General features: G+C 35.4%; 1 protein-coding gene across 1 annotated transcript; it reads left to right on the top strand.

The window, feature by feature from the left end:
* The first annotated feature begins 7570 nt into the window (after positions 1–7570).
* Positions 7571–18628, top strand: LOC145778430 (cholecystokinin receptor type A-like). The gene is made up of 9 exons (XM_082589942.1): positions 7571–7922; positions 10032–10362; positions 10625–10719; positions 11147–11300; positions 11534–11653; positions 12483–12579; positions 13193–13331; positions 15429–15585; positions 16810–18628. The coding sequence occupies exons 1-9, from the start codon at positions 7571–7573 to the stop codon at positions 17024–17026; spliced, it is 1662 nt and encodes a 553-aa protein (XP_082446068.1). The 3' UTR covers positions 17027–18628.
* The last annotated feature ends 694 nt before the right edge of the window (positions 18629–19322 follow it).

The raw sequence follows: 19322 nt of genomic DNA, 5'->3' as shown, positions 1-19322 counted from the left end.
GAGATGGTTGAATGTTTGGTATTGGCAAAACCCGCTCTTTTAATGCAATTTTGTTTAAAATTAGGCAATTTTTTTTTTAGACTGAAAGCATCATTCTCAATATCGTGACGTCACACGCGTGCTAAAGGGGGGGGTTGTGACCCCCAAAACCCCCCCCTTGGCTACGCCACTGTCATCAGGCATGCATATTCACTAAATGCAGTGCTCATAATTACTTGTTAATTCAATTACCCGTATACTTGCTTTACATCAAGCCTAATGCAAAGGCTTTGTTAAGCAAAACAGCATATAGGCTATTGGTTTCTTTCAACTGTCGTTCCAAGCAAGTATTCTTTAAATATGCTTTACATAACATTTGCTAAGTGTCTTCTGTAGCTGACTGTACCAGCTGCAGCTGCTGCACTACAAAACTGTCTGCAACTTTAAAAAGAAACGCATGTTCAACGATATACCAACTACCGCCCTTCTACAGTAGCGTCGTGAGAATAAGCAATCGCTGTGAGCCTTCGTATCTTTAGAGCGGTGTCGAACTGCCTCCTTTTTGAGCATCAAATAAGGTCTTTTACTACTCGGCTACGCAGGGCTGTAGCCAGACCGCAGAACAAGGGGGGGGGGGGGCGAAAAAGCTCTGCAACGGGAAAGATGGGCAAAATCATTATAATTGTAGCTGTTGCTCGAGAATGTTGGGATTTTTCCAGGGGGGCAAAATTTTTTTCAGGGGGGCGAGGCCCGCCTGGCCCCCGGCTGGCTACGGGCCTGCGGCTACGCAACCAAAGCGGATTTTAAGATTTTAATATCGGTCTCAGCAGACAGAATTTCTGCGAGTGCACTATCAATATTGACAAATTGTAGTTATTAAAACCGACGTCTACGGGCACGTAGGCCATAGATAGATGAATTTCATTGTAGCTTAGACGATGAAAAAGATATCCTGACTAGGCCGAGCAGGATTCTAAAAATTGTCTATTGTGACATTACTACTTTTAACCCAATTTGAAAAGTTGTTCAAGTTAATCACGAACGGACGGAATAAAAACCACCAGTCTTACCTCAACTAGCTAAGCATTATCGCTTTTTTTTAAGCGTTTGTATATGGTTCTACTTAGAATCGAACCCAGACCTATCAACACTGCAAACGAAGACACCAAACGTTCATCCACTGATACGAGTAAGCCGTTGAGTGAACTGACAAAGCAACTCGTTATTATAAAGGAGGAATGCTTATCCAGGTTACCATACTCGGTAGTTTATAATGAATCAGCAAATAATTTCTCGAAAGCACATACCTGAGATCGGAGTTCCAAAATCAAGCAACAATGTAAATTTTAAAACTTTAGTGTTTGACCAAACGTAGCCTATAAAATGTAATTATATTGTGGCCCATGAAAAAACATTGCTCAAGGAAACAAGATTAAAATCCCTGGTTTAATGGTTCGAGTTTGTGCCGATGACTGGAAGAAAATAAAGGCAACTGGCCATATCTTGATGCAAATGTCATCCATAATTTTACGCAAATGAAAACAAACAAGCATCCTGCCTGTGCGGTTTATCAACTTTATCAAACGTAGCTTCTAGTCTTGATCACACAAATACTTTTAGTGATATTACAGTACGTACAAAACAAGATACGGCAATCTAACGTTATCACAACCACAACATCCGTCTTTCTATGTAATTGATGGCAGACTTAGTGTGTCTTTTTAAAAGCAGTTGTAAGCACAATAATGACAAACAGGAAATAAAAGTAAATCACGCAACTATGCCATTTCCTCAGCTACTATTGCAATATAACCTGTCAATTTACGTAGCTGGTTACAAGCAAACAGTTTATAGACATTTAGCTTTACATGTGTGCAGCGGTGAAGTTGAATATGCATAATAAAAATGGTTTTAATGTAAAACTACTACAGTAGATAAATTGAGAAGGAAATGTAAAAGGAGAAAACAAGTTTATAATTCAGTGGTCAATGATGAACTCATTTACACTTTAAGGAAAAGTTAGTCAATGCACTTGTGCACAAAAGTTTTTTTGCGTACTATATAGTCTTAATTAAATTTCTTGGGTTCTTTTGGTGACCACATGCTAGGCTACCACAAGATGTTAAGCTATGATAACCAATTTTATTTAAGACCTTTTGTCAGAGGAGCTGAAAAGAGTAAAGCAAGAAATTGGCATAGTAAAAGTTGCCGTTACTATATAAGGTAGCCTGCATGAAATTGTAAAGTAACGTATTGAATTTGTAAGACGTTTCAAACAGCCAATTGCATGGTTTTAATTTTTTTTGTGGAAAGTGAAACGTTTCACAAGAAAAATAATTCGAAGCAAAATCAGTGCAAAAAGGTTTTGTATGAAAATGAAACGAATCTGGATTATTTTGTTTTAATCGCTCGCGAGCGCAAATAATTATGAGCATGGCCAAGCAATATAAAGTGTGATAGACCATACACCTCGATTGGCTTCTTTATAAGGAAAGTATATTTTGTATGCACTCAGGTCACACGTTTCAAACGTAGAAAAAAGAAAGACACTTCTCGTAAAACCACGATCTCTGTTTCAATAGGCTGTGTGTTTCTGTTGTGCCAGCGGATTGTACTACAACAAACTTTACGATATCTATTGTTTTTAAGACATTTCGTTAGAAAATTCAGAAAAAGTTTGGAGACTTCAACATTTGCAAACCAATTACTGCACACAAACGCGCCCATTTGTAAAAAGAATTAGGCTTAAATGCAAACTTTACCTGAAAATGCTCTTCCATGTGAATTGTCAGGTCATAGTCTAGCCAGAAAATCAATCGTTTTTACATTGATTCAACGTCTGCAGACGTAAGCTATAGATTTGATTTTAGTCTATTGAGCTTTGAAAAGTTCGAGACTGATTCAGTGAGCATAGAAAGCCTTTCTATCGCTGTGGATGTCATTGTTATTCTTTTGTATTCTTGTTATTGTCTGTTTTTTGCAACCCTATCCAAGGCCTACTGTTTTGTTGGAGTGCTGTTGTAACTACGCTATTACAGCCAGATTCAGCCAGTGAATATTTTATTCACCAAGGGACCTATCAAAATTACAAACGTCAGCTAAAACTTAGCTGAAGAAAATGTTAAACTATAATTAAATAAGCGTATAAATAGTCAGCCTTTTACTTCAGACAGAAAAGCATTTTTATTGTATCAGGCTAAAGTTGTTTTGTGCAGCCCAAGCTGGTTTTATCTCTAATAGAAAAAAAGCTCTATCTATGTGTATATATAGAGCAAAGGCACATCTCCATTTATGAAAATTTTACGGAAAAGAAAAGTTCAATATGTCTGATGATCACTCTCATAAATAAAGTGTGGATAGGTAGGCAAAAACATTGTACTTCTTGTACCAGGCTGCTGCACTAGGTCAATCGAACAGCAAGAGACAAGGACAAGTTGTGCTAAACATGTGAGACGAACAGCATTAGCAACTTGGTAAACACAGTCTCGATAAGCATCTAGTTGCTGAAGATTTTTATACAGTTCATGTGGAAGTCTGTTCTTATCCAGGTTGAGTAGTTATGACTACTGTAGTACTGTGATATGGGCTACTCTCACACCGAAATGGAGACCACGATTTTATCTAATCAAGTGGCCTCTCTAACAACAAACCAATATTGTTTTTGCGTTTATTCAACGTCTGCATGTGTATGTTCACAGCGCTCTCATAGCTACTTTACACAGCGCAGCTGGTGCAATTTGCAGACCTAACTTACTGGACAGTGGACAGGACACAAAATGTAAAAAGGTTTTAGAAAAAGATGCATTGAGTAAAAAAGTTGCAGAATAATTTAAATTGTTCCCTGCTTACAGTGAAAGCCCCTAAAACCTTGAGAATATAAAAGTAATGGTTATAAAATTTGTAGTTACATTCGCAATATTCTGGAGATTCAAGTGAGCAACATGCCTATCTATTAGGCTGTTACAACTTATTGCTGCTTGTAATAAGACTCAAAATGGCATTTAATTGTAAGTTATTGGTTTATTGTTGTGAGTTTTCTACCAGTAAATAAGTCAGGTCAAGATTTGTAATCGTTTTTGGTTGAGGTCAGTTTCAAGATTAGGTTCAAGACTGAACCACAATCGGGTTTGGGTTTTATAAGTTTCGCAAAGTTTTTAATATGCCAGCTTATCCTTTCCAAATTTGATTCATTTGCAACCCTTCACTTTCGGCCTTGCTTCGGCCTCAAATAAATCGGGTTTAGGCCTAAAATTTAGGGTTCCGTTTCCACCATAATAACTTATTGGACTGTACGACTGTACGTCATCTGATGGTATACGAATGCTCTAGTTGGTTAAATATGAGAAAATAACTGACATTCCCCTGAATGAAAGAATTCTATGGCGTTCTACAGTAGGTGTCCTGTCAATATTTAAGCTTATTTTCTACATAACAAATTCTAGTATATATATTATACACAGCCTATTATAAAGAAGTTGGTTCGACTCTCGAGGTATAATTGAGTAACGCATTGTAAAGTCTGCTATCCATCCAACGGTATCTAGTGGATGGAATAATTTACAAACAAGAGCACTTCCAGAGAAAACTTCACCCTGTGAAACTCGGTGACCGGGCCTGCGTCAGGGCTTCAAATTATTTACAAGTACGAAAACTTATCAGAAATAACTTGCAAAGAAACTTTCTTGGCCCAAAGATAAAAATTTCCACGATCAACTATATCAAAAATGCAGCAGCAAAAAAATCACAGTATATTATAGTTCACGTTCTGTTATTTTTAAAAGCATGCTGATGCAAACGTATGCTTCGGAAGCACCACAAACATCAACACAATCAGCAATGCAAAAATGGCCAGATCATGCGTCACTCCGTATCAAAGCTATTACTCAGTTAGCCGTGAGCATAAAATAATTTATTTAATATCAAAACAGTCGATATATTATTATTATTGCCGCGTTACCTTGTTATTTAGCTTTGAAAAATGTGTGTCCACTGATTGTGTTTTTAGATTTGTGAGGGAGGGTCATTGAGTCAGCTTATCGCTATAACGAAGAAACAATTTTAAATGCAAGACTTAGTTCATTTTGTTTTCTTAAAGCGAGTGAAACAGATAACAAGTTCACCAAGAACTGGAATCAGCAAAATTTCTCCACTTTAGCGATGTTCATGCGTTGAGTCATTACGTAATTTACGTACCTTCCTATCAATGTATAATTTCCACCAATCGCTTAACAGCTTCCACAGTAGCTTGAAAAGCATTATTTCAAAAATACATTCGCTTGTTCCATAATTGCTGTTACCCAGGCTGCAAATCAGTCGTTTTTTACATTGTAAATTTTTGTATTTATGTGAAAACAACTGAGTTGTTGTCTAGGTAGTAGCGTCGACATGGAGATCCTGAAGACACTGTTGGATCCGAGCCAGGGAACGAAGAAAACACCGCGTGTCTTTGTGAATGGGACGTTTCTAGGATTTTAGAGAAACCCCCTCTTTTCTAACTTCACTAATATTTTTTGTGTTTTTACCATGCTTTAAATAGTTTGATTTTAATACCTTTTCTAAATAGTTTGATTTTAATACCTTTTCTTTGGACCCGTGTGTCTTATTGGTACCGGAGTTAAATTATCATTTTCCTGACCTTATTAATGCGTCCAACATTGAGTTTCTCAGTTCAAGGACAAATCTTTTTTCAATTATTCAAATCTAAAGCTTGCAAAACAAGCAGACGAATTCATTTTCATAAACAAATGATCAGAAATAGGTTATTAAGTGAGCATGCAGCATAAATACCCGGCGATAAACTGAGTCAGTTCATGTGTTAACCATAAATTTGGAACGGTGTTATTGCGTATTAGTGAGTCACCAAAATGCCATAGTGGGTTACTAATCTTGTTATCAGCAAATGGAGTTAACGACATATTGTATAATCTTCAACAAGACACATTCAGTGAATAAAAAAGAAATCGAAATATCTGGTGCCATGGCCACCTAAAGATACGGCCTGATTTGTCACATTTTGCAGAAATTTCCAGGTTTTTCTAACTTTGGGCGAACGTTTAAATAATTTTTTCTAAAAATTAGATTTTTACGCTTTCTTTATTCTTTTCCCCAGATGACACAATAGGTTTTAACATCTTCACATGTTGAAAAACAAAGAAAGTTTGATTTTGAAGATTTTAGTCAGACTGTTAATTTTCAATAACAGTCTGATTTTGCGTTTTTCAACTTACTTTTTCTCATTTGCTACTGCTTCCCCAAGGCAACAAAAAAGTTTTATGCCATTATGAAACCGCAAAAAGTAAAAACATCTCAAAAAATGTCAGTCAAGCACCAGCAGTAGCTGTAATCAAAATCTGCAAAATGTGACAAATCAGGCCGCATCTCCAAGTGGCCATGCTGGTGCAAAGCCAAGCACGAGGAAATGTAGGCTAATCACCTTCAAAATGCAAACAAAAATGTTATAGCATTTATTTTGGGATGAAAGAACAAGAAAATCAATTTGATGCTTGTTTGCTAGGTCCAGGTTATATTATTTGAAAAAATGCAGAATTGCGCTACATTTTGCATGATGCTTTAGTTCATAATATATCTGCTGTGTTAGATTGTATATCTTGCTTCGTGCTATAAACAAACGAATTTTTGCAGTTTTCGTTTTGACATTTTCTATATATAGGTTTTAGCCAGGCTAAACTGTTCGACTAAAACCACAATTTGTAAGGTAAACGTTAAGTATGCAGACGCCAAAATCCCACCGACATCAATTCCCCATCTATGGCTTTGACAAAACGTTTTCTTTAGTCATCACTTGTATCATATATTTTTGAAATTTCATATCCGACCTATATTTTCGCCGGAGGAATGCGGTTTTTAATGCACGAAACATCAATAAAGCATTAAACAATTCATAATTCACTTCAATTTCTATGTACACTGTACAATGATAACGGCCAAAGTAAGGAATAATCTTGATGAACATACAAACTTTTCAATTAATACTCAGTTTTTTATTAAATGGAAAATAAAACTTAAAAACAAACTATAATCTTTTTTACACTTTTAATTTCCTCGAAATGAGTAGAGTGTGTGTCTTGCCCTAAGTAGAGTCAAAAATATAAACAGTTGAGAAAGATATAGATCAGCTCTAAACAAGTTTTAAACTATGTCTATATTTTAGTATATACTGTAGAGAAAATACTTGCTGTGTTACTGACTATGATTTGTTATTTATTTGAATGTTGGTTATATAAATAACACTAATCTTTGCGGCAACTTGAAATAAGGTGGTACCATAAGGAACCATTAACAAAGCACTTTCATCTGATTCACGATAATGTTCTTTTTTTTCAGACATTTGAAGGCATACTCTAATTGCTGTTCATGCAACTTATTTTTAGACTTCAGTTGTTAAAATTCTATCAAAAAAGGGGACAATTTCAAGTTTGAAAGCATAAGACAAAGCACTTGGAAAAGTAAATGAATAAGAAGATTTGGTTTTAATTTTTTTAAGACCAGTAGATTTAAGTTCTTTATTTCTGACGTGGAAGACACCATTGAGCAATAGAGTATCTTTTGAAAAGAAGTTGTCGTTGTTACCATGGCAACCGAAAGCTCAGAAAAAACTAACGGAGTCAACCCGAGAATTTTTCCAGGAAAACGTCCATTTCTTCCAGACTATCCACCAATCCCTCCGGATGCTCCGATTCCAAAGGAAGTACTGAATTTCCAAACGACAGAATTTCCAAACTCATTCCAACATCCTGACAACTCCACTGGTTTCATTTCCGACTACGAAGTAAAAGATAAAGCTTTTTGTGGGCCTTTTCCTCCATGTCATCCTCTCGGGTGTGGGGGAGGAATTGCTCCCGTCAAATGCGAAGATTGCAATGCACCAGCGGTCTTCTTCACCCTTGTTGGGATGTGTCTGTTGGCGATCCTTATTGTCTTCAGTAAGTTATCAGATTTATTTCATATTAGACTTTCTTAAGTGATGTTGAATTAGTGAGTATCTAAGTAAGCAATTAGAATAGTTTTGTAATTCAGCAATTGGGCAATGATTAATCGTTTTTGTCTGATCTTACATTTGACTGCAAATGTTTGCCATGCGGCAACGTAAAGGCAACAGTATTTTTAAGCTTAAATGTAATTTTTAGAATGTCTTCAAAATCAATTATGTCGTCATTAATCAAAAACTGATCAGAAAATACTTTGTTTAACATTAAAATACTGATTAGAAAATACTTTACAAGTGTTACTACAGTCCAGCACACAGGGAGAAGTGGGAAGTTTCTTGGCAGTAAAAAGGTTAATGACATTAAAATGACTCTAATTTGATGTCTCGTGCGACAATGCGCTTCAGGCTTGGTAGGTCAGGAAAAGATCAAATTCCGCCTTATCTGCTCAAGTTGTTTCTATCGCTGTTCAACGTTGCAGATAGTTTGTTCAAAGTTTACTGGTTTATTTGTTGCATGTAAATTTTTCCTCTAATTGTTATTTTGAAAACTAAACTGAGCTACTTCATAGGAAACAATTTTACAAGAATTCATCTATTCACTGAGCAACAAATCGCTTTTAAATGATTTACACAGAAAAATCTCTGCCATCCTTTCGTCACTTCGCGTATATAACTAACGTTTCGCAAAACGTTTCAATTATGTTGTCCTGAAATTTATTTTTATAACTCTAAGAACATTCAATTTAGATTTGTGAAGAAAACGCAAATTTAATTAATAAACAATGTGTTTTTGCTTTGAGAAAAAATGCAATTTCCAAGCTGGATTGATACAACCCTGGTCATAAATAACCCATTTACAGAAAGATATTTTTACACTATCCGGCTTTGCTGCGTTAGATAAAGCGTCTCATTTAAATATTGATGTTGAGTTCAAAATGATTTTCAAAGAGTAGGAAACTATTTGAACTCGAATACGAAAATATACAGTTTAACCATCTTGTTTCCACAACATACAGGTGCTTTAACAGTGGACTTTTAACTAAAAAGCTTTCTGTATCATCCATACATATACTTGCGCTGTTGTCAATAACATTGTCGGAGGAAGTGAATTTGTTTGTGTAATGCCGTGAATCACGCAACTGTGTTGTTTTCTGAGGTTGTGGAAATTTTTGTGTAGCCTAACTTACATGATCTTTAAGGTTTGAATATAGATTTGGCCTATAGTAAGAGGGTAACTTGTTTGGTCTCAACGAGAGACATTTAAACCCTTTGTCATATGAAACCAATGCAGTATAAACCTAAACTTAAACCTAATCATAACCTTAGCCCCTGTGTTGACAGGAGGGAGGCAGGAGGTACTTTTGAATCCCGCCCCGGAATGACTTTAGAGGCCCAGAGGAAAAAAATTATGTCTTCTTGTTTTTGTTTGGTTTAGATTGAAGTCCTATTTAGACAACAAATTTTTGTTCGTTATTGTTACAGAAAGTTAATTGAATCAACCCAAATCTTTTAAAAAAACGTCATATTTTTATTTCAAAATTATGTTTTTTAAAGTTTCCTTTTTTTCTTGGAAGTATCTTAATTTGTGCCCCGAGAATCTTATTGGGATGGGGTCCAAATAATCCTTTCAACGGCCCTGAGTAAAGCGCTGCATCGATTGATGTGCTGCTATCAGTAGAGAATATCAGCACACGCACGCAGAGGCGTAGTTTGATCGATTTTTTTCATTTGCACGATGTAGGCGACACTCCACTACAATAAATATTCCTCATTATGAAGATGGTAGCTTTACAAATTCAATCAGCATATCGATTTTACTAAAAAATATTTCATACACTCCTAGGCCCAAACATCCTTTTATGTAGCACTGGTAACCCCTAACAACTTTTTGCGGTCTCTGAAATTCAAAACATAAATATCCTTGTTTTGGCTATCGATTGTAGTGACACCAATATTTCCATTGTCTTTTAGCGTAAGGAAAACCAGTGTCAATTGTGTCAGGTTCTAATTTTTTTTTTATTTCTGACCATCACAACATAAAACAATATATGCCGAACATAACATAGCATAGCAGAGTCATATAACTTACTTTTCTTCATTTCAGCTAATGTTTTGGTCATAGTTATTATCATGAGAACAAAATCTTTGCGTCGGCGACATGGATTGATCAAAGTCTCTCTTGCAACATCCGATCTCCTCATCGGACTCTTTGCTATTCCTGCAGCAATTTACAACCTTGTCACAAGCTTGTACATCTCTCTTCCTCCTCCAGAGGAGACGGTTGTAAACACTCAGCTACGATTTTGGAAACCCACTCCGAATCAGACGCAAGAGTTTGTGCAGAAAAATTCTCTTGCCAGCATCTTTTTTGGAACGATCCTCATCATCTCACTAACTTCTTCTATTTACAATCTTTTACTTTTGAGCTTCGACAGGTAATAAATTATATAATAAATAAATTATTCATAACTTTTTGTTTTTATGTTTTGTGAGTTTTTTTGACGTAATTGTCACAATAATAATAATAATTGCAAATTGTGGCCCAGTGCAAAGAACAATTGTACGCCCGTGATCTAAACCAAATATAAGTTCTGCAAGTGAATGAGAATTTATTGAATGTCACAAGTAAAACAGACTATTTGTTACCGGATACAACTAAAACGCATCATCATTTGCATTTAACGTATTGTTTTCCAGATTTTTGGCTGTGGCCAGACCACTCCAAAGTCGATCCGATAAATATTTCTCGAAGAAAAGACTGAGGATCTCTATCGTCATTGTCTGGACTGCAGGTAAGTCTTGATGGTTTTTATGATGTTTATTCAGTATCATTCTGCTCAAGTTATATTTTATTTTTATAATCCAAGTGTTCTTTTGAACATTTTCATGATACAACATGATGTTCAACAGGCCTATGTACACTGTACAGCCAAGAAACCAAGTGACACATGTTTTAATTTCCAAAATAACCAGAATTCAACTTTTGACTATGTTAGAGTTACAGGAAATCAACGTCAGGGCGTCAATTTAACACCGCACAAAAGCACGCGGATGTGTCTTTGGCACGACACTTAATGACCCGTTTGAGAGGGGCACGAAAACATTCGTTTCTTTGTCTTCTTACCTACTTAATCTACGTTTTCACCCACTCTGGGTAACCTTGAGTAGCCTATAACTAAAAGTGCACGTTTGGTTTGATACTTGCTTCCTGTTGTTAAGGACTCGTACTGTCATCGTTACCTGCTTTTATGCCATCACAATTTTCCTACCAACTCGACCCTACCACGTTCTTCTACGTACAAACTGCAAATTTCGACTCCACAGAAGGTGTTGGGCCAATCGCATTCTTCAGTCTCTTTGTGTTGGGACTACCGTAAGTTCAAGAACGAAACTTATTATAGCAGTGTGCCTCATAAAAATATTATCATTATTGTGTAGTCCGTTGGGATAAAATGATGGTTTTAATCCCTTAATTCTTTTCAAAGGGTTTTACACCATTTATGAGGGGGGTTTCAATCCTAACTCTAAACCCCTTTCTTTCCGTTTTTTATGCAATTGAAAAAAACTGTTTACTTTGAAAAAAATTAAATTTGAGTTTGCCTCTAGTTTCGTGGTGATCGTTTTCCTGAATCTGGCCACGATGTATCTAACTCTTAAGAAACTGAAATTCAGTAAAAGACACGCAAGTCGAAAATCTACATCAGCTAAAACTGAGCAGGCTAATAGGTAAGAACTAAAAGAATTTGAAACAAGACTTTAAATTATTATATATTATACAATTATTTATTATATTATGTGCCATAAATTTAATCAAATATAGTTATTAATCTCTAACCATTGACAGCCTCTTTCACCCTAAAAGGGGGATCATCAGAAGGTCCTTAATGTGTTATTATTATTATTATAAATCGTTTAAATTATAGTTTTGTTTTAAAACTTTGCAAGGAGAATAGCTTCGTTAGTGCTGTGCAATAGACCATAACTGCGCAATAACTCACGTTATTGATGCTTGCAGAAAAATATTAATAGGCTGCTTACAAAAGTAGGACTTGTATGATATGAGGTATCAATTTATTGTACAACGACGCAGGTGGTATACTTTTACAGCGTTGTTTAAATGTTAGTATAATGAAATTTCCCTAAGATTAGCTATGTGAACTTTTTGATTGGTTAGAGATTAAAGATGTAGAAAATAGATTAATTTGATTTCATCCCAGAGTGACTTAGTATACGCCTCAAGTATTCGAAAAACAAGTTAATTTTGTAAAGAAATAAAATGATAATCGAGGTGTCACAAAGACAAAGTCCTCAATCTATTTTCTTTATAGCCTGCAGCGTATTGAAGCTCTTTCAAAGAAACAAACAAGAATATTGATGCGTCATATTCATATTAGCATCATGCTTGCGTAATCATTCCGTTATCGTGAGATCATTCTATCTACCAAGATGTAAACATAAATGAGTTGCACCGTTGCACAAACCATTTTAAACCTATTGCAGAAAATGTTAATCGTTATTAGTTTTATTAGACAAATTCTGTTATCTCTCGTTTTAGAATGAAACTCATAATGCAAACCTGTCCGGAGATGAATTACGAAGAAACAGCAACCAGCAAGCTCAAGCGTTGGCTGACTACGAACCACTCAAATAACGTTAGTTAACAAATACTGTCAGCAAAAGTTTATTGATCAGATGAATGAGTTGATTTTACAAATTTTGTAATCCTAGATAAGCTTTCTATCTTTTTTTAAAAGATGTCAATGATACGACTTGTAATAAAAAAGTTATAAGCGCTTAAACTTGATACTGAATTGGCACTACCTGGGAACTTAGTTGAAATAAGAACTTGGGGAGAGATAGAGTTAAATCCGCTGCTTTCATAGAGTCTGCTTGTTGCTGGACATAATAAACTGTTACAGCACGAGATTTAATTTAACAACTTTACATGAACATTCAACTTATTTCCTACTTGGTTTTATTGGTGCAACCATGGCTGCCCTGAAGATGGTGCAACATATCAATCAAAAATCACTCAAGCTTTCCATTGGTTCAACCTCACCTAGACAGTAAAATCTACCATTTTTATATTAATACAACGTCTTCAGACGTTCAATGAATATACAAATGACGAATTGTGCTGTCTAGGATACTGCAACATTAGCATTTAGGTCTAAATGCTTTTGGAAAACGGTGAATTAATGAAAAAGAATTCGTATAAGCTTGGAAGTCAAAAAAACTTTGAAACATTTTTGAACTGATTTTTAGAACCTGAACAAATTATCACGTGATCGATTGGAAAGTGTCAGCTCCGTAGTGTCCCGGATGAAATCTGTCGGAAAAAGCGCAGACAGTCTCAACGCCAGAGTGACAAGAATGATTTTAACCATGGTAGCAGCGTTCACAGGTACATGCAGTAGAATGTTGCATTTTAGACTTCTGAATTACTTTACTCGTGGGCCATGGCCAACATTTTTGAAAACTTGTTTATTTTTAAGACTTTTAGAATAAAGATTTTGAATTAGCCTAATTGTTTTTTGTAATTTATCAACGATTTGCGGCTTTTAGTTTCGCAATGATTATCTTCTTTTATGATAAACAACTTTTATGATAATACCGGATGCAATCATTGTTAATAAAATAAACGTCAATTAATGTTATGATGAAACGTTAGAGTTGTCAACAATAGCTTAAATACTTGTCCAAAAATCAGTCTTTTTTATATTAATTCAACGTGTGCACTGTGCAGATATTGATTCAATATAATAACGTAGATTAGTGATTTTTTGCCTGAGTAACTGCCCAGACAGCAAATCGACGTTTTTTACACGGATTCAACGTCTGCAGATGTTGAATCAACGTAAAAATTGTTGATTTGCTTCATGGAAACATAATTGACTTAAAGTCGGTCAAACATAACGCACTGGTAGAATTTTCCCTCCAGCTCTTAATTTGACAACCAAAATACCCCGCATGCATTCAGAAATGCAAAACCATCATCAGGTCATGTTAGAACAAGTGGACAGTTAACCTCACTGACAATACAAAGTTCATGTCCGGTTTGCATATGAATTGAAGAGTTGACCAATTGCTTTATGTTTATTGTGCGCTTTGCTGTTACCTGCATCCTGACGTCATCATGACGCATTGTAGTGACGCGAAGGAAGCCACAGGCACGTTTGAACTGGCCAAATATGAATTAATCAAGATGATGCCGTCATTAGCTGATTTAGATGTGATCGGGTCAGGTCATATTAAGATAAGCTTTTACACGTGAAATGAATGTATTGTGTACTGGAGAAATAATTTGCATTTTTGATTAATTATTTATTAAAGGACTAAAGGATTGTTGCAGAAAATCGTCGTATGATTTTGTGAAACATATTTTTGTATTTCAAGAAACGATTTGAGATTTTACATAAAAGAAAAATCTAAGAAATATCTTCCCTAAGATTTTATAAATGCAGATCCATAACGTTTGGATTTACATAAAATCATAATCGGTAGTCAGTAATTAGCCAAATGTAGCACCTTTAAACTTTTAAACTGATGGTAAGCTTATAGTTGCGCAGTAACAAACATACAATAAACTTTAAATTACGTTTCTAAAGCGTCTCTTGTTGCAACTCCAAAATTTACCCTTTGGACCACTCTTCATATCCGGTCATGTCTTTGATTTGAAGACGTTGAAACGATATAGAAAAGGTAATTTTGTCATCCAATCTTTCACGTTTGAGTGCAGGAGTGGTAAGAGCATTTGACCAACGTTCAAAAGATTGTAAGTTGACACTCATTCAGAGCAGGTGGCCTTGATTTTAAGGGGAAAAAATCGTAGTTTGGAGACAAACGTGAAAATTATCTTTCTTGTCTTTCCGTTTACGTGATAATAGGTTTTAACTGTCAGGCATAAAGCCCCATACAGCAAATCAACTATTTTTTTACAAATTCAATCTCTGTGGACGTTGAATCCATATAAAAAAAAAACGTTGATTTGCTATCTGGACAAATTTAAACACGATAAAGAGAACGCTCTTTCCTCAAATGCTGGTTGTGACAATTTTGTCACATTTATTACTTCAAAATCTTTTTTAGTAAAATCATGAATTGGGTGTTAAGTTAATATTTTTAATTATACGGAAATGTTATTAGGTCAAATAAAATTGAATAGTCATTATTGGCTTAAAAATGGCGGTTAAATTGTGAAGCAACTTTCTATCCAACAACTAAGCTTCAAAATTTAAAACTGAAGGTTTTGGTGAGAAATCAAAAGCTTCGGAAGAATTGATAGGCTAATGTTACAAATCGTTTGGTTAAAATTACTCTCGAGCTACATTTTGTTCATTGAAAATAAGATCATGTGACAATTGATACCCCAGAGCTCAAACGTTGCAATACGACTTCCACAAGGCAAAGCCTGTTTAAATTTTCCCATTTCAAATATCATGACATCAGAAAATAACAAAGTTGTTTATGCCTGACGTTTATCTCTGATTTTTTATTTCAGCTTGTATTTGTCCGTACGTTGCTGTCAACGCCATGTTTTACAATGGAACACTGGACTGCGGTAACCTTGGCACGGCCTACAACATTGCAGTATATCTTCTCTTACTCAACAGCGCTATGAACTTCTTCATTTACAACTTTTGGCACAAAGAATTTAGGTAAGAAACAATTAAGTTTTTATTCGGTTGAGTGGCCGAGTGATGGGAGTGTCGGTTCGACACCGCTCAAGAGCACGCAGTTGTGTCACGACAAGACACATAATGACTTGCCAAAATAACAATCGGAGCAGCTGACTCGATGACCATGATTGCATGCTCCTTTGCTGCTTCCATATGTTTGTTGTGGTGTATAAACATTATTATGGAGATCGTGCCTATGATGAAGTTTCTAAAACTTCATCATAATTTATATCCGTCCAGTTAGCTCAGTGGTTATTTACCTGAGTCAAGATCAAGCCGCGCTGGTTCGGCTCTCGGCGTGTGCGTTTGAGCAACGCACACAACGACTGCTCTCTATTCAGCGACACTTAGTGGATGGAATAATTCCTCGGCAACAACACTTCAACACTATAGGAAACTCCAATCTGTCAATCTCGGTAACCGGGCCTGCGTCAGTGGTTCAAAGCCTCTACGAATACACGAAACTGCCAGGATTAAGCCAGAGATTCACAAAAGTGGAGGATTGCCAACTCGGCTGCGATATCTGACAAGTGAAGCCAAAAGTGTTGCCAGATATTTGTTAATTAAAAAAATTATTATTTTAGCATTTTTAAAGTAGTAGTGGCCTAAAACTTGCACGTAAACAACTATTCTAAAGCTAATTTAAAGATATTTTATTATTTATTATCAAACTATTATAATGTTTTGCCATTTTAACCTCTCCTGCGCATGAAATATATTAGTATTTTAAGTTTCTTTTTTGTTCTTATCTACTTAGTAATATATTTTTTAAACCTGTAAATTTTACTCAATTTAAGTTTTGTACATAATTTTGCATTCTTATTGCAAAGTAACACAACTACAAATTGTTTTAATCTTGTTTAACGTTAAACTTTAGGTTAGTTTTAAATGGACAAGTTTTGGGCGACCACTACAATAAAAATACCAAAAAAGTATTTCTTCTAAAGATTTAAAAGTATCTGGCAGCACGTTTACCTCCACTTGTTAGATATTGCAACCTAGTTGGTCATTACGTTATTCTTCTATGAATCCTTGAATTAAGCTCTCAAAAAAGCTTTCCCAGTCCGAGGATAAAGATCAAATCAATCAACCAAAACCTTGAAACTGTAACAACTCAAATTTAAGACGTTGTCTATATCTGTACAATAGGCTTTCGAAGCGTTTTTTGAGACGACTTAAACAATTAATTTTTTCATTTCACAGAATCCACCTCATCGCAGCTCTGAAAAGGAGACCACCACCGAACAGCCAACCTCCAAGCACACGGAAAGGTGTCATCTCATCAACAGACCGGCCAAGATTTTCAACCAGTCAATCATCAACTTTTGCAAAACAAACGGTATCACAATACCACAACCGCAAGATGGGAGGCAAGAACACATTCCGAGATTCGATCTCAAACTTTGACACAAAATTGTGAACGATGAACACGACTTCACCACGAAAATTTGGGCTGCCTCTGAAGAAAGAGACTTTAGTCCTTTATTTTACAATACTCCATTGCTGTAAAAACTGAACATTGGCGAATATTTGGCGTCCCCTTGGGACAATGCAAACAAAATGAAGTGCTGTTAGAGACATTCTGAGTCCCAGGTTACTTCAGGCTGCCAGCTACATTCCTTCTCAAAGACATAAGTTACTCCACAAAAATGTTATCAGTGTTCATGCACATAAACTCAGTGTTCTCATCAGGCCTAATATATAAACAAAAATGTAAAAGTATAAACATGAAATACAATAATTGTTCGCATTTTATGCAAAAGTTTCGATTAAAAGCAATTAAACGCACTGGCTGCAGTTTAGTCTATCATTGGTTAAAGAGTCTTGTGGAAGTAAATTGGGTTTTTTCTAAACACGTGTTTATAAATTAATTTTAAAACATTTGCGACGATGAGTTTGCGATTCAAACTAAACTCTTAATAATGATCTAAAGCATATCATCAAACGCGGTTAATTTGCTAAAGTTCTGTGTTAGCTTATATGAGCGGGAATAGTCTTGTCATAATCAAAACTCCAAATTACTGGGCTTGCGTAGCATACTTTTATGTGGGAATTGAAAATAAACTGATTAACCATGATATCAATTAAATAACATGATGCGTTCTACTGGTGCAAATTAAGCTGACCTATCACAAGATGTATAAAGTGACAACCTGCTTTTATTCCGACGTTTCGTCAATCAGACACGACTGAGTTCTTCAGGGAGCTAGACCAGGTATAGTGACTACCTTTTTAGCATGGCAAAACACACGACCATGTTGCTGAAATCAACTAAATATGCGAAACAATTTTTTTTTATACGGTACATCTTGTGATAGTTTAGCTTAATTTGCCCCAGTAGCCTATAACGCATTATGTTATTTAACTAAATATCTGGTGAACAACCTCATTCAATTTTCAGTATGATATCAATCATTTAAAAAGTTTTCTCACGTTTATAGGGGATCTGTTTTCGTTCTAGAAAGTTGATCTGCAAAATTTGATTTATTTGAAGTGATTGCACATCTGACATCTTGGTGTCTGCTTTGACCTAAAGAAAACCGTACACTTTCTTGTTGATGCACTTTAAAATTTATTCTATATTTATGTGAAAGGCTGATTAAAATCATGTGACATTTATCGATGACACCATGTGATGCTTATTATCTTGTTTTTTCTTCCCTCAATCGGCCCATGTATGTCGCCAAATACCACATAAGTTATAGAGCTATCTTATAATACGCTGTGTCTATTCTATGCTTAAAACATCTGCCTCCAAGGACGGCTTGTAATATTTAAATAATACAAACTCTACATAGCTTTAAACGCATTTAAGTTAATTTGGCTATGAATTTAATGCAATGTAAGCTTTTTAACATATGTAACATAGACAAAACGTTTAAATCAATCAAGAATGGATTGTTTTTTAACTTGTTTATTGATGACTTAATTTCTTTTAATAATATTGAAGTTGTACTGTTAGTATTTTAGCCTGCTGCTGTTTACGATGGCAATTTAGGCTGAACACTTAATAAAGTGCCGTTTCTAATCACCTAACCCGGGGTGGTCAAAGATAGCTAGCAGGAAGGACCACATTTAGCCTTAGGTTAGAGAAAAACTTTGCTTGCCGCATAAAAAAAAAATGAATTTCAGCTTTTGTGCGGCTCAAAAAAGTGATTCTCAGCTCATGAAGAAGACACAATGCATAGAACATAAATAATATACCAAACCAATTCACTGCTTCTTGCTTTTGGTAATTGAGTCAATCTCTGCTTTAAATTCGGTGGTCAATAGACGTAAACAGGCATTCAGGATTTTATCATCCGTTCTGTTCTTTGTGTCGCTTTTCAACCGCTTTATAAGTGAGAAAGCGCTTTTGCAAATGTAGCCAAAGTGCCATCAGACATAAAGAGCATCTTCAGTGCAAAATCAAAATACTCTTTCGGAACGAATAGGCCTATTGCTTGCAAACACACCAGACACCGTGGTTTGGTTTTGTTATTGGAAAAATACCTTTCTCTCTCAAGTAGAATTGAACTCCTTGCTTTCCTCTGACACTTTTCTTTTACACACATTTTATTAATAAATTACTTCATTTGGCTAAAATACTAAATGGATAAGTTAACACCCAACGTAAAACTCAATTTGAGAGTCTGTGCCATGGCAAAAAGCGAAAGTCAACGCAAGTCGACACAAACCGTAAAAAGACATTGTAACTTCGCCCATAATTATGGGCT

Source organism: Aplidium turbinatum, chromosome 1 (genome assembly GCF_918807975.1).
Source record: "Aplidium turbinatum chromosome 1, kaAplTurb1.1, whole genome shotgun sequence".
Classification (NCBI taxonomy): domain Eukaryota; kingdom Metazoa; phylum Chordata; class Ascidiacea; order Aplousobranchia; family Polyclinidae; genus Aplidium; species Aplidium turbinatum.
Note: the sequence above shows the minus strand (reverse complement) of the source record. Positions and strands in the feature narration are given on the sequence as shown.

Coding starts and splice junctions, on each gene's coding strand:
- LOC145778430 (XM_082589942.1), top strand. CDS start 7,571: ATGGCAACCGAAAGCTCAGAAAAAACTAACGGAGTCAACCCGAGAATT. Junction 13,332..15,428: donor CATGGTAGCAGCGTTCACAG/GTACATGCAGTA, acceptor TTTTTATTTCAG/CTTGTATTTGTCCGTACGTT. Junction 15,586..16,809: donor TTTTGGCACAAAGAATTTAG/GTAAGAAACAAT, acceptor TTCATTTCACAG/AATCCACCTCATCGCAGCTC.